Source organism: Bombus bifarius, unplaced genomic scaffold (assembly GCF_011952205.1).
Source record: "Bombus bifarius isolate JDL3187 unplaced genomic scaffold, Bbif_JDL3187 scf7180000008206, whole genome shotgun sequence".
Taxonomy (NCBI): Eukaryota; Metazoa; Arthropoda; class Insecta; order Hymenoptera; family Apidae; genus Bombus; species Bombus bifarius.
In genome coordinates, this window is record NW_022884510.1 from 875,905 (window position 1) to 890,566 (window position 14,662).

The 14,662-nt window shown below is 36.5% G+C and overlaps 1 protein-coding gene across 1 annotated transcript in view; it reads left to right on the forward strand.

The window, feature by feature from the left end:
- The window catches only part of LOC117210574 (cyclic AMP-responsive element-binding protein 3-like protein 2), a 48,088-nt gene extending 34,044 nt beyond the window's left edge, over positions 1 to 14,044 (forward strand). Inside the window, exons 3-7 of the mRNA XM_033453722.1 lie at positions 368 to 704; positions 3,095 to 3,414; positions 4,281 to 4,556; positions 5,497 to 5,640; positions 6,776 to 14,044. Coding sequence (XP_033309613.1) covers positions 368 to 704; positions 3,095 to 3,414; positions 4,281 to 4,556; positions 5,497 to 5,640; positions 6,776 to 6,961 — 1,263 coding nt within the window. The 3' untranslated portion in view covers positions 6,962 to 14,044. The remainder of the gene's footprint in view (positions 1 to 367; positions 705 to 3,094; positions 3,415 to 4,280; positions 4,557 to 5,496; positions 5,641 to 6,775) is intronic.
- The last annotated feature ends 618 nt before the right edge of the window (positions 14,045 to 14,662 follow it).

Here is a 14,662-nt window from a genome sequence, read left to right on the forward strand (position 1 = left end):
TTTCCAAATTTCAAAGATTACAGTCGCATTGAAAAATATTTCGGAAATTAACTCGATTCGTTGACTAGCGCGCCAGTTTTATACGTTTTATCTTGCGAAGACATTATGCAATACCTGCGCACTTCTTTCTGACAATGTTACCTAAGTCAGTCGTATTGTTAGCTAATTGCTCGGTCTATTAGGTACAAAAATGTGCACAGTACACGTAACACGCAAAACTATGATAACGTGTTGAAAACGTAGTTGCGTTATGGTTATTTAACAGGCAACACGAATTTCTGCTTAGCCTTCGTTTTTTCAATTATATTCATAGAGATACGAATTTGCGTAAATTCGAACTTGTGACATAGCGATGTTTTGCTTGCAGGGCCTCGGCCAGGATGTTCTCATGGGAGCCAAAGAGGAAGAATGGGGCAACGCGTTAAACGTGCGAGATAAATCCTCGCTGGGAGTTGTGTTAAGGGATCGTTTGATGACGGATGCCGCCCTCGGAGGTCCACGACCGATCAAGTCCGAGCACAATTATAGTTTGTTGGCGTCGAGTCCTCCTCCAAGCCCCGCGACACCCGGTGCCAACCCCCATACACCTAATTCCGGATCGTCCGCCGATAGGGTTGGCGCTTCTCTTTCCACCACTAGTTCCTCCATCGATTCTACTAATCTGGATCATCATAAATCGTTGGACATTCGAAGCAGAATCGATGGTAAGAGCACACGAAAACTTGGACTGTAGTTGTAATCTCTTTTGGGAAATTTTTTATAGGTCAACAGGAAGCCCTGTTAACGTTACAAAATCTTCAATAGCACCAATAGCAGTTATAAGTTATGCGAATCCAGTTGGAAAGAATTCATTTCCTCATCTAGTAATTACGATATCTTTATCCAATGTTTAAGATAGTTAATCTTCGAATATTTACATCTTATTATTTTATCAATCTTATTTTTTATTGCCACATAGATGCAGAAAATAGGATATCCAACACTGCTGATAAAAACGAGCTTCCGCTAGACAAGGGATAATAAATCGATTTCATAAAACGATTAATTGAATTTCCAAGTAGTTGATCGTTTATTTTTTAACGAAAAGATTTCATTGAACAAATTCATTATTTGGGATAATTACGTAAGGTGATGTAGAAAAATCGATTCTTCGTAAATATTTTCGAAATGCGAATATCTCGTTGATGATACCGAAAAATATATTAGATAAGAGTCGAATGGTTTCTTGCAAGATATCGTTCGATGTGATTGTTTCACTTTTCGTGAGTGAGGAGAGATACGAAGGCCAGATTTTTGCTTTGTTCGGTAAAACATATATTTTTATATTAGTCGAGATTTATCGAGTAAATTTACTAATGAATTCTTTGATCTATATACTACATACTTTGTGATTTTATCTTATTCACCGATAGTTACTTTCTTAGCATATTGTCATAGATGGTTCTTAATCGTGTCTTCTTAATGTTTTATCAGTGAATCCAATAATATGCTCGTGACTGCAAATAATCTTAGATAATCGTAATAGCATATAAGAGTGTATCCTACAGTAGATCCTGATATCATTATCGGTAAATCTTAAGACCTCTAACCATATCGGCAGAGAGTATTATGTAATACAATTCGTAATCTTAGCAAAATCGGGAAACTTTAGTAACTGTATTAAATCCAAGAAATCTTACTTCTACCAGCGTCAGTTGCAACAAATTTTAATATCGTTGTTATCGTTAAAAAATTACGAGAATCTAATTGTAAGCCACAAAGACTCCTAATATCACCAACAGCAAAATTTTGATATTATAATTCTTAACTCGATAAAGCGCTGGTGCTAATAATACTAATACCAATAATGATAACAGTACTGATATTAATTCCGCTAATATCCCCAAGAATCTTCACGAACACACTTGTCAGTTAGAAAAAATTGTCTCATCTGTCACATTATCAAAAGAAAAGCTAAACAACTGCAAATTCTATTATTGTCTCCACTAGTGTCAACTTTAATTTTTAACAAAATCTTAATACTATTTACAGCTTCGTTGCTATTTCCAACTGTGTACCTTTCTTTACCAACGTAGTCGTTGGACGTATCCAATGCGGTTTTACATCTACAAATTTCTCATAAACGCATACAGACTCGCAGCATAGTAATCCCTATAATATTCCATAGACAAGGCACATTTCTGCTAAGGTTCGATCTCTCTGGTTGTGTTCATAAAAATGCAAATTCGCAGAAACACGCGCGATCAAGAAGTGCGTGCTATAAAAAGATCTAATGTCGTCATTAGCAGATCCAACAAATATTAAGGTTGTAGCGTAACTACTATACGCTATCCATTCTCAGTACCAGGATTCTCAACAACGCAAAGTCCTAACGTTACAATTTACGATCCTACTAATACTTGCACCTCCATTCACCGGCACATCTATCAGTCGCGAGAAACCTCCTCACCTTCCCACATTCGACTTTTAAGAACCTCTTCCTCGACATCATTACGGTGCATCGCGAATGACGGGGTAACGCTAATGCACGATACACTTGAAATACACTTGAAAGCTATAGCAGAATCTCCCATAGAGGAGGATATAACGTTACAGGTGTAACAGGAGTCTGATAATGCTGCTAATTTCAGGGAACCCCGTACTATTGGCAATATCCTGCCGTCATCAACGTGTCTCGTCAGTTTCGTTTATGCAGCCTGTGTACGTCGTTGATCCATTAACTCCTCGAGACGACACAGTTCGTATTATCGTATTGTTCAATGGTGTATCAGTAACGTGTAACGACTGGATCTGATAGCGGTTGTCGCGATCCGTTTGCTCGTCGTGATTTCATTGTACACATTTGCACACGTAATTTCGGACCTTGGCGTTGCCTGTTCAGTTTCTTATAATGCAATGGCGGATAGAAAAATAGTTAGAACTGATACATAGTACCTATATACTTGGGTATTTGTGTACAGAAGAATACGTATGGAACAGCGTGCGAACATACGAAGATGGAGAGAATTTAGGTTCAAAGTTGTCGGAAACGATCGTCTTATGCGAATAAAATGCGAAGTAAAGCGAAGAACGGATGATATTTTTGTTTTTGCAGATATGGAGGAGGAGTGTTTCCCGGCGATCTCAATGAATACCGCGTCGGGACGCGACGAGCTGCCTTCGTCGTCGTCCACGTCGTCTACCTCAACGATTATCCTAAAGAGAAGAAACAATGTAGTACCTGAAGACGTGGAGTGTACAGAGATCAAAGGTGAACCGATCAGCGCGCCTAGCAGTCCTTCCGAGTCTTGTCAAACGTCTATAACCGACGACAAAAACACGATAACCATGGTGTTTCCTCAGAGTCTCCATTTTTCGAAGAACCACATGTCGCAGACCAGCGATAGCGAGGAGGATGACGAGGAATATTATCAGGTACTTCCATATTTTCTCTATCTAGAATTCTTACAGATAGAATTCTTTTCGTGAAAGTGCGCAAGGGAATGTGTCAAATGTTCAAGGAATTCGTCGATTCTACGTATCCCCTTTTACATGTTGCTAAATGAGAGGCGGATAAAGTTTTGTAAAAGCAAAGATCGAAGCGTACGATTATTAAAAATTGAGATACACGTTCGTCTTAACAATATATAATACGACGATTATTCAAACGATGAAGGAACTTTCAAGCGCGAATGTTCGTGTCTTGTAGTTATTCGTAAACGTATGCGAACACTTGTTCCAACAGATAACGTCAAATACCGAAACGTAGCTAATTATTAGAGTGGAACGATGTTAGTATAGATGTAACGACACGTGTTAGGTATTCCGTAATTTAACACGTGTAATTGTTACAGCAGAATGACTTTCACATGAATACTTTTCGCTTAATTCTGTTTGAACGAACTTCTATCGTTTTTATTTGAAGCAAGTTTTTGTAAATATTCTTATCTCTTTACGTCTCAATGGAGTGTTTAAAGTTCGAGAATTTCCCTTTTTACACTCTAGTGCATCTAAATGCAAATAAAATGCAAAAAGAAACGTAACATTTAGTAGATTTTCACGATAATTTCTCGCTTTTTCTTGACACGCCATATTCTTCGTTTTCCTATGTAATTACGATTTTAATTGATAGAATTTCAATTTAAAAAGAAACAGAAGAGCGAATATTCGACTATTCCAAAAAACAAAATTTCGTCGACGCTCGATACTCTTACTCGCTGATCTCAAATTACGAATATCTTTTCCTGATGCATCTAAGAATTATAAAGATGCTAATAGAAAACAAACTTTGTGTGTCACAGGGTATGGAGGTAGAAGAGTACAACGGGGAGGCGAACGATGAGAAACAGGCGGATCTATGCGCGTCCAGGCAGGGTCTACCGCCAACGCCGCCGAGCAGCGCCAGCTCCGACAGCGAGGGCACCGCTTCCGCTTCCTGTTCGCCGGAACGCCGAGATTCCCAGAGCTCCGCGCACGCACAGAATCTCAGAGGCCTGCTCACGCCCAGACTTTACATCACAAACGGCACGCACACCACCAGACAGCCGATACACACACCCTTGATTTCCTGTCAACCGGTGAGCCAAACTGGAATCTTTTTTAATTAACGCCACTTTTTTTCAGACGCATATGTAAAATAAGCGACTTCGAGTTATAAGATAGTCGACAATCTTGAAGTAAATTTATAATGTAATTACGAAATGTTTTTATGTTATAAGCGAGCCTATGTCACGAACGGTAGTAACGATTTCTTCTATTTTCATTGCAGATTTTTCAATGTCGCTGTATAAATACTCGATAAATTTCCAATTCTCAGAAAAAGTATGCATTTTCATAGCGCTAGTTTATTTACTGGAAGGAGATGGCGTAAATAATAGTGCCTATAATATATCATATTTTTCTTTACATTTCGTTTTTTGGCGCCTCGTTATTCATTCTGTCAATGAGCGAAATATTTTATGCGAAATAAATGATAATATAGCGATATAATGGAGTAACTAAGAACTCGATATAAGAGTATAATATTGTGTAGGAAACTAGAAATTAGAATGCAATAACCACCTTGTAATATAATAAGATATGGGCCTAAAGTACCAATAAATTATTATTATTATATTTTATGTGACGTATTTTACGCTTAATTGCGTGATTTACATTCTACACATGCTTTCATAAGAGTTTTATAAAAGGAAGGTACATCGCTTTTGACAGAAAATTTTGTTAAAAATTAAGCAAATATCTGATGTCTTATGCGAAATATGATTTTTAAAATTTTGTGAAAGAGACCTGATATATGATTGACAAGATATATAATTAACCACTACGTTAATTGATATTGGGTCGTAACACAAATAAGTTCGGTCGAATAAAGAAATATATTGAGTTTGATCGGACTTGCAATTTAAAAAATTATATTTTGTAATGCAAAAAAGACCAATAAATTCCAATAAAATTCACGCCATAAACACAGAGAAAGATGGACGTAGGTTGTGACGTTGCGTTAAATTCATCTTGCAGAAAGGGTCGACGGGTGTGTTAACGTTGACTGAAGAGGAAAAGCGGACATTGATCGCGGAGGGATATCCAGTGCCTACGAAACTGCCTCTGACGAAACAAGAAGAGAAGTCCCTGAAGAAAGTCCGTAGGAAAATTAAGAACAAGGTGAATGTCGAATATTTGTTAGAAAATAATTAGGCCGCGAATGTTTATGCAAGTTGATATTTTTAGCGACACAAAGTATTTTACCTTTTAAATATTACAACGAGTAAATTTTATTTTTAATCTTCTGTGTATTTTCGAATATTACGCATGTTCTTTTTACTTGTATATCCCATAAACCTGCAAACATCCGCGATCTGGAAATAATTATACCGCGTTCGTGCTGCTTTTTCAATGAAATTATCTATTACTGCATAATATAAAATTTGTTTCTTAATCTTTGATTCTAGACAGGTTCTGTTCTCTGCTTGTATTTTAATTTTATTTTCGATTTCGATGGATGATAAGTCGTGTGTCGTAATTAATTAACATTTGAGAACAAACTTGCCCAAGATCTTGTGTCTGTGTTAAATCTGACGACGATAATTACGTAAAAGCAAACACTTTGTCGCTAGTCATTTTTTTGCGATACAGCTTTTTTCGTTTATAAATCAACGGCTGAAGAAAACACTTAACTCTTCAAATATACACTGAAATAACCAAACTTAATCAAACAAATCCACCTTTTTCGAAATTTTAAACTGTTGACTCTATTTCAATTTCTCATGCTTAATATTCTGATATTCTTGTGCCGTGTGAATGAATTAATTTAATTTTTAATATCATCTATTTACTTGCTTTTCGATATTTCCTATCTATATCAATTTTTAACGTGCCCCACTTATATAATACGTTATTTTTAATAATGTTCATTTTCTATTAATTTAACGTTGTCTAAATCGTATAATTGTTTCTTATATGAAACTATTCTTTTTAATTCCCTCTTTATCTATACAGTACAACGAGCAACGCATTGTCCACGTAATTCTTTCTTTAATTTCAACAAAATTTATACGAAAATATCTTCCCATTGGACACAGAATGGAACAAAGGAAAAATGCATTGGTTTCCAGAAATTTGACGTAGCTATTCGTTACAGACATCGGAATATAATTTTCTCGTAATGCAAACTGTTTCCTTGAATCTTGGCAGGAATTCCTTGGTAGGAATTTTCGCGGAACAGCGAGTCAGTCGATAGCGCAACCAACGCTCAACGAAGAACAAAACTCGACGCATGATCGGCTATTTCGTGTTTCAGATATCAGCCCAGGAGTCGCGACGGAAGAAAAAGGAGTACATGGACGGTCTAGAAAGACGCGTGACGATGCTCACGAACGAGAACTCCTCCTACCGGGACCGACTAACAGCCTTAGAAGACACGAATCGCGAACTACTGAAAGAGCTTCAACGTCTCCAAGCCCTTCTTCAACTACAAAACTCGTAGGCGCAACGTTTCGAAATCACGTTGAACGTTAAACTACAAACCGACGATTCGACTTATTATCAAGAAGACATTATAATCGCGGTCATAGTGGTCGGAAGAGCGATTTCGCGAAGACTGGTGGCCAGATAAAGGGCCTTAGAACGTGTTCCTGATCGTCGAATCACAAGTGTTTTACTTTTATCTTCTATGTAGTTTCCTTCGATCCTTGGACAATTTGTAATTTTCTTCGATTATAAAAGGGAGAGAAGAAAACTTACGTTTCCTCGATGGATATCTTTCAACGAATGATCCATCGAGTTTTTACGGGATCAAATGTTCTTGCGGACTATTTCCCAAACAGACCATTTTCCAAGGGAACAGTGCAATTTCCTTTACATTCCTGTGTAAAGTCTTCCTCGTGTAGCGGATCGAGCGTCAGTCGAGTAGAACGATTCGCGATGAAAATATATTCCTTGGATACGCCTCGTCTTCCTGTTTTCCGTGGACAGGAGTCGGCGGAGGGTGCAATTCTGCCGGGAGTGCCTTGATTCGCTTATCTTTCTTCCATCGCGAACGACGAATCGAAAACGAATTTTATTCTCCTTTCTCTTCTATCAAAAGTGTTTCGTTACGTTTCTGTTATTGTATCGCACCTAATGAATCGAATTCATCGAATTGTAACATATTGCGTAGAAAGCATGTGGAGAAAGGCCGATCGCTATACGATCTAAACGTGTAATACATCGAGAGCTTGAAATTCGAGTCAAACATCGTAAAGTTCACGCTCTAAAGTGACTATAGAGAAGTTATTCTACGTGTAAAAATGAATCGGGAAAGCAAGAATAAAGTTTTTTCGTTAGAATCTTCGTTGTTGAGAAAATCGTATTTGAAAATTGAAGCGAGATATACGTGCGTTTAGTTGACTCTCGACAGGGCACGTGTCTATCGACGATTTTTTAGAAAACGAGACTTTAAAGGAAGAATATTATTTTACATTTTCGACTTATTTTTACACGCAGACCCCAACCTTCGGAGCAATGATACCATCTTCTTTCGATTTAGAGTGAACTGAACATACACATATCCGACCTATTTTCAAACTCGATTATCTCGAAGACGAAATGTTAAATAAAAAAGATTTATTCTTTATTTTTAATTTAGTTTTGCTTACACAATAACCTTCTGCCACCTATTTTGGAACATTCGATGCATATAACGTTCGTTTCACACTTTATCTCGGAAAGTTGACTGTAGCAGAAGCGGTGTCTAATTTACCTCGAAAATTGAAATCAAAATGTAAAGAATAAATTTCTCAAAATTGATCGTATTTCAGTTTCCTTAAAGAAGAATACATTTCTAAAGGATAGCGACTCGTATAACTTATTCCACAAAGTTCGATAAAGCGTACGGAGAGAGTTTTGATTCAAACGAAATTTCAACAAACGTTCAAAAGACGTGCGAAATTTAATTAAACGACAAGGATTAACCCTCCAAAGGCAGACGTATATTATATTTTTCCACGCTCCGTAGTTACGCTGGGTCATTTCCATCCAAGATAAATATCCTTAGTATTTTGGACTTTCAAAAACGTAAAAAATGTCTAGGATACTTATCGATGTCTTCGCTGTATAATAAAGTCATTTATCAAGTCAAATATTTAAAATTTCTATCGATAAAAATCAAAATTTCGCTTGGATGAGTAACGACCCAGTTTAATTACGAAGAGTTAAACTCGTAGGGAGACATTTAGCGATAGATAAGCGTTCGCGCAGACTACTAAAGTATTTAGAAGCGTAAGTGCATTTTCAATCGAGTGTCGATTGATATTTGTATTCGCTTGACAGCGATGATGACTCTTCGATTTTCGTCCAAATAATATAATAAAATTAGGAAACGAATATAGAGAACGAAGAATAGTTAAAATATAATATTAAGACGACATACAATTAAAACGATAAATGTCCAACGCGTTAACTATATAAATTATATGGATAATGAGTGATTATAATTAATGTGGTATTTTATCTAGAATGAATACGAGATGATCGTGTACGTCTATTTTCTTCAGAGAAAATTTGTTAGATTGATATATATATATATATTTAGGAATTTATTTATAGATTAGGATCCATTCACGCGAGATATAGATTTGTATATTATATTTGTAAAAGAAGACGTTTATTTAACCATCTGTACGTTGTTGAGATGGTTCGCACCATTGTGGTTTTAAGAAGAACGTGTGCAATGATGTTGACTTTGATTATTTCTTCAAAGAACGCGCCACAGTATATAGATGTAATTTTTTCGCAGTTCTGTTATACTATGATACTATATTACGTGCGGCGTGATTCGTAGTACGATAATGGAAGATAATTTTTCGCATTGCAAACAGTTGAGAAACTACAGCGAAAAATGGAAAATGAAATTCGAATCTTTTCCTCTAGAAACAGATATTTTTCGAGAAGAATTGTATTTTAGACGTAATAAGCAGGGTTTTTCTCTTTCCTGTTTTTTGAACTCCTTCGAGATTCTTAAAATTCTCGCGTTCTTTATGGAAAAAGTTTAATTCAAGAAAAAATAAGAAAGTAAAAACAGAGAATAGTCGAAGAATGTTTTCTGCGAAAAAAATATTTTCTGTGTAAGAAGTGTTTTTATAAAAAGACAAACACTCGGTATCGAAAATATAACTTCTCGACAAAGATAAATTTCTCGAGAGATTTGCAATTTAGGAGATAACAATGGTTTACAAATACACGCACAAAGAATCGTATAAAACTTAATTCTTCGAAAAATATCTAAGAAATCTAATGTTCGATTTTAACAAAAAGTCGGTAATCCGTTAACTGTATAACGAATCACGCCCCACTTTGCATATTCTATGCTCGCACTGATCACATGTATCGTCGAATTTCAAAAGCGACAAATTTTCATTGTCTAATGGGTACAAATATCACCGATAATGTTCACGATCGTGTGAATTAGAGTTAAAGGAAGGGTCGACGAATGGTTCTAAGAGAAAACTTGTCTCGAACACGAGCGCTGCCATTGATCACTATAACGATCTTCGAAAATACGATACTTTCGTCGCGTGAAGTCTTGCTGATACAGTTAAGCACGAGAAGAAGAAATTCTCCAAACGATTGCATCTTCTTGAATTTTAAAATACATAGGAATTTTATTAACGCACCAAGTGCCATGATAGTTAAAAATATTATTATATTACAAAATTATGTGAAAACTATAACAGAACTTTGATTATCGGAACATCTAGATGGAACATTCTGCTTTTCTTCAAATTTTGCTGTAATATCTCTGCGAAGTTTTCCAACCATCTAACATATCGCACTGTGTTACGTGACGTGCATAACGCACGTAAAAGTCAGCGTGTGTATTATCGATAAAAAGTAAAAGAAGAAACGAATGTCGGAGTATGTTTTTGAAAAAAAAAAACGATTTTATTTGAAGTGGAGGACCGCTTGAGAAATTCTGGGAAATGATAGAACGGTTCTTGTCTGTTTTACTTGGCTATTTAAAGCTCGAAGCCGAACGAGCTTCGGCGTCTGGAACATCTATTTTTATGCAGAATTCGCTGGGTCATTTAAACAATAACAAATGTGTTAGGCTCAGATTACGTCTACAATTTGGAAGCTCTATCTTTTATTTCAAACAGGTTGTCCGAAAGATTGATTATGAGATAGATTGGATAAACTATTTGGTAACTTATCGTGACGCGATAATTGTTATCACGTGTCGAGGTAAACTCGAAGGATTTATTTTATTAAATATTCTTTTGCCAAAAGTCATATTTCTCTGTGATAATAACAATCGACATTCTGTTTTTCTTTTTAATTCAGAATTTTTATATTCTCTATAGAGTACCTTTAACGATACAATTAATTTAAATACACGTTAGCTTTTTGTATAAAGAATTAATCGCAAACTTTTAAACAAGTTACTAAATTTTTCAATCCGTCTCGACAAAGAAAATATCTCTGCCATAAGTCTGCTAATTTAATCGCAAGAAAAATGGGTTTTCAAAAATCACTGTTTTATTTAAAAAAATTAAAGGAGAATAAAAATCAGAAAGGGACGACCTTTCCTATTTGCGGAAAACCTGATTAATCGATCAAAGGGTAGGATAAATTTTAACTGACATGGCATCAAACGTGTTAATAAATATCAAAGATGGTCGAAGAACGTTTAACAGAATAATTCAAGGCTCCAGTATATGGAATTTCGATGGCGCGTCTCCGATTTCTTCATCGAACACATTTTCGATCACGATCGAGGCTCCTCGCGCGATTTTGCGATCTCATCGTTCGCGATCACGTGTCGCGGAAAATTTTCCTCCTGGCTTAGATCCAGGCTTCCAACCAATCGAAGTTCGTGAGAACTTCGATCAACTTGACTAGCCGTCATAAGCCCGCGGAACAGGGAATTTTAAACACGATCCATATTTTAAGCGGATATTGAAAGCCGAGATCTAGGGAAGCTGCCAATTTCCAATTTTTCAAATCCTAAACATTGAAATTTGCAAATTTTCATCTTTTCGAAACTTTAAACGTCTCGATTTCTCTTAACTTTATTCCTCTACTTCCGAAACTTCGAGTTCCTCGAATTTACGAAAATGTAATCGACGATAAATTTATTTGCAACTTAGGCTCCCGGAATAATAAGTGATATAGTTGTTCGACTTTCGCGAACAACAACGAAGATCCGTGAAAAAAGTTATCGGATTAACGTGATCTCTATTGAAGCTCGAGAAAACTATCGTAGCAAAGATACGCGTAAAACTCCCAAGAGATTGAAAAAAAAATTAATGAGTTTACCAAACAGTGTCACGTGTGTTTATAGTACGCTAGGAGAGAAAAAAAATACGAGAAAGACACGCACACTCGTGTGTTACGTACTCACGGTAAAAAAAAAAAAGCGGCAAGACGTGTAAAAAAGGCAGGTTAACTCGGCGTCTGTCAATTACTTACGCCTGACTGAGCACATCCGCAAACGTGAATCCTACTGACTTTAAAGATCGATGTGCCTCTAACGTTCTTAAAGGGGATACTGTTTTTCGCGCTTTCAGTTGTTGACCCTATCGATGGTACGAGATTGTGGCGTGACACCTGTACTTATGGGGTAATATCGATGCATTAAAGATTAAAGCTGAGAGTTGGACACCTATGTGCGTTTGTTACATTAAGTAGCGGATGTTGGTCGCAATGGTCTCGCAAATAGGAAGAACTTAGATGAATTTTCCAATGGAAAGTATCTCCGGTTTAGATGATATTACAGCAGAACTTTGTTTGTTCGAACGAAATTTTAACTGCCCGATGAATTGAAGTTTTGCTGGTTGAATTCGTTTATCTGGACACGAGCTGCTATTACGCGAACGAGAAACGATAGGCAGCAAGGACAGTTGGCGAACTCCTATTATACGAACTCTAATTATAATAAACTGTTTGTCCCGTTACAAGTTCAGATAAATGTAGTTCCAGTACGTAGTTAGAGATACGTTAATTTGGTATTTGAAAGAAATTTAAAATTTGGGAAATTTGTTCAATTATTCGGAACTGTGTACGTCCGAATGATCAAATTTTGGGATTCTCAAGTTTCCGTAACTTTGCATCTCCGAATTCCTAGACTTGCAAATTTGTTGATTTTCGAATTGCACGTTGAAACTCTCAAATTTTGGATATCTAAACTCTCCTTCGACATTTTTTACAGTTTCATATTTTCAAGCTTTTCAATTATCTAAAATTCTTCAAATTTCAAGCTTTCAAATCCTGAAATCTCTAGATCTCTAGCTCATCGAATCCCACGCGCTCAAATTTCAAAGCATCTAGTTGTGAGTTTCTAAATTCCCAGTGTTTCCTAATTTCACAATTTCCAAGATTCTGTGAGTCGTTCCGTTTTCAAAAATTTTCTAAATTCTCTTTGCCCGACTTCTACGCCACTCGCATTCTCCTCGAATATCTTCGCGCTCTTCGATCCGTGCGTTTCTAGGTTGTTTCAAAGTCGATCAAATGTCTATGTAAATTAATAAATCTCGAGATATGTGAAGAATTACTTGTTACAGTCCCTGTTAATCCTATTCGCGAGAAACAGACGCAATTTATACGTCGGTGTTATCCAATGATTCGCGGAAACCGTAATTCCTGCTATACAATTACACGAGTACGTACGTAAATTCGCTGGAGGAAGCCTCGTATCGTTAGATAAGAATCATAGCCTGTCGCGCAGGGAATCGTGTATAATTTCTTGTACAAAATGCCAATTGAACGCAGTTTTATCCAGAGGGAATGAGAGAAAGAGACGAACAGAGAGAGAGAGAGAATGAGAGAGAAAGAATTTAATATATTCTATAAACGAAGCTTTATATAAATGGTTATATATATACATATATATATATAAATATACATATATATACATAAGATATTTCTATATAAACAGATAATATATGTATACACTAAAGAAAACGTACACAAACACATTTACGAATCTACAAAATAGACGACGAGGGAACGATTGTCATACCATAGACTGTGGATATTTATGGAATTTCATATTTTTATCACTCGAACGATCAAGAAATGGATGAAGAAATCTGTAAACAGAGATTCGTACCACGAAACTAGATATCATAATTTTATCGTGGACATCTCGTATATTTTTGCACGTTGTATGCATTTTAAGAGTTGCTATTCTTCCAAATTTCTCGCATTTCATACTTTTAAATATAAATGCCTAAAGATCCGCAGGCTGATCACACGCAAACAGACACGTACACGCAAATAACGTTCGCTCGATTTCATTATCGCGAATCGACGATCGATTACCGATTCGTAAAATACATTCGCAGCATCTGTGTGCCCTGCACCAAATATATGATGTATCGCGTGAATTATATTATTTATCCGCAGAGACCAACTGTGTGTATCTCGGTATACGTGTCCTCGTGTTAGCTGTGCAACGACTTATCCTATTATCCCGACGAGTAAATGTCTTTACGCGATTATGGTGTGCCGCTGCCACGTGGACGCCGGTGCACGTGGTCGTTCGTCTAACTTCGAACGTTGTATGACAAATGAATAAACACATGTGACTTAACTTTTTTCTTTTCCACCTTTGAATTCTTAGCCACTCGTCCAATTTCGCGTCTGGCGTGGTTCGATTTCCTGCCAAAATATAAGAACCGTCGACCATACAGTATCATACTAATCCCTTTAAACGAACATCGTGTTGAAGAAAGTTTGTCCTTGATTTCCCAAATTTCGTTACGTCACTTTTAGAGTTGATCTTCCTAAACTATTTTTATATTCTTCTCCAGATAATTTGCAATTTTGTTACGACTATGTAAATCGATATAACGAGCTGGAACAATAGTTCGTAGACGGTATTCCCAGTAGTCCGTGCCTTAGAGTTAAATACATTTGTTCGTAGATTATTGAGCGTCCTAGTTCATTGGGATGTTTCCTGCTCAGTCTCCTTGGGATTAACTTAGAACATAAGTTGTTTACTAGTGGGTTTAGGTGGTCTTCTAATCCCTTCTTAATCTTCCTACACAAATTCCTTAGTACTTGTAATACATGGCGCGATAGATGGAATGATAGTAAACGAAAATAACCTTCACCAGCTAATTGATTTTGCACGTACGTGGAATAATAGATTTCATATGACGTCACTGTTCGTATTGGCAATCTTATCGGGTTTACTCTTCTGTTAGGT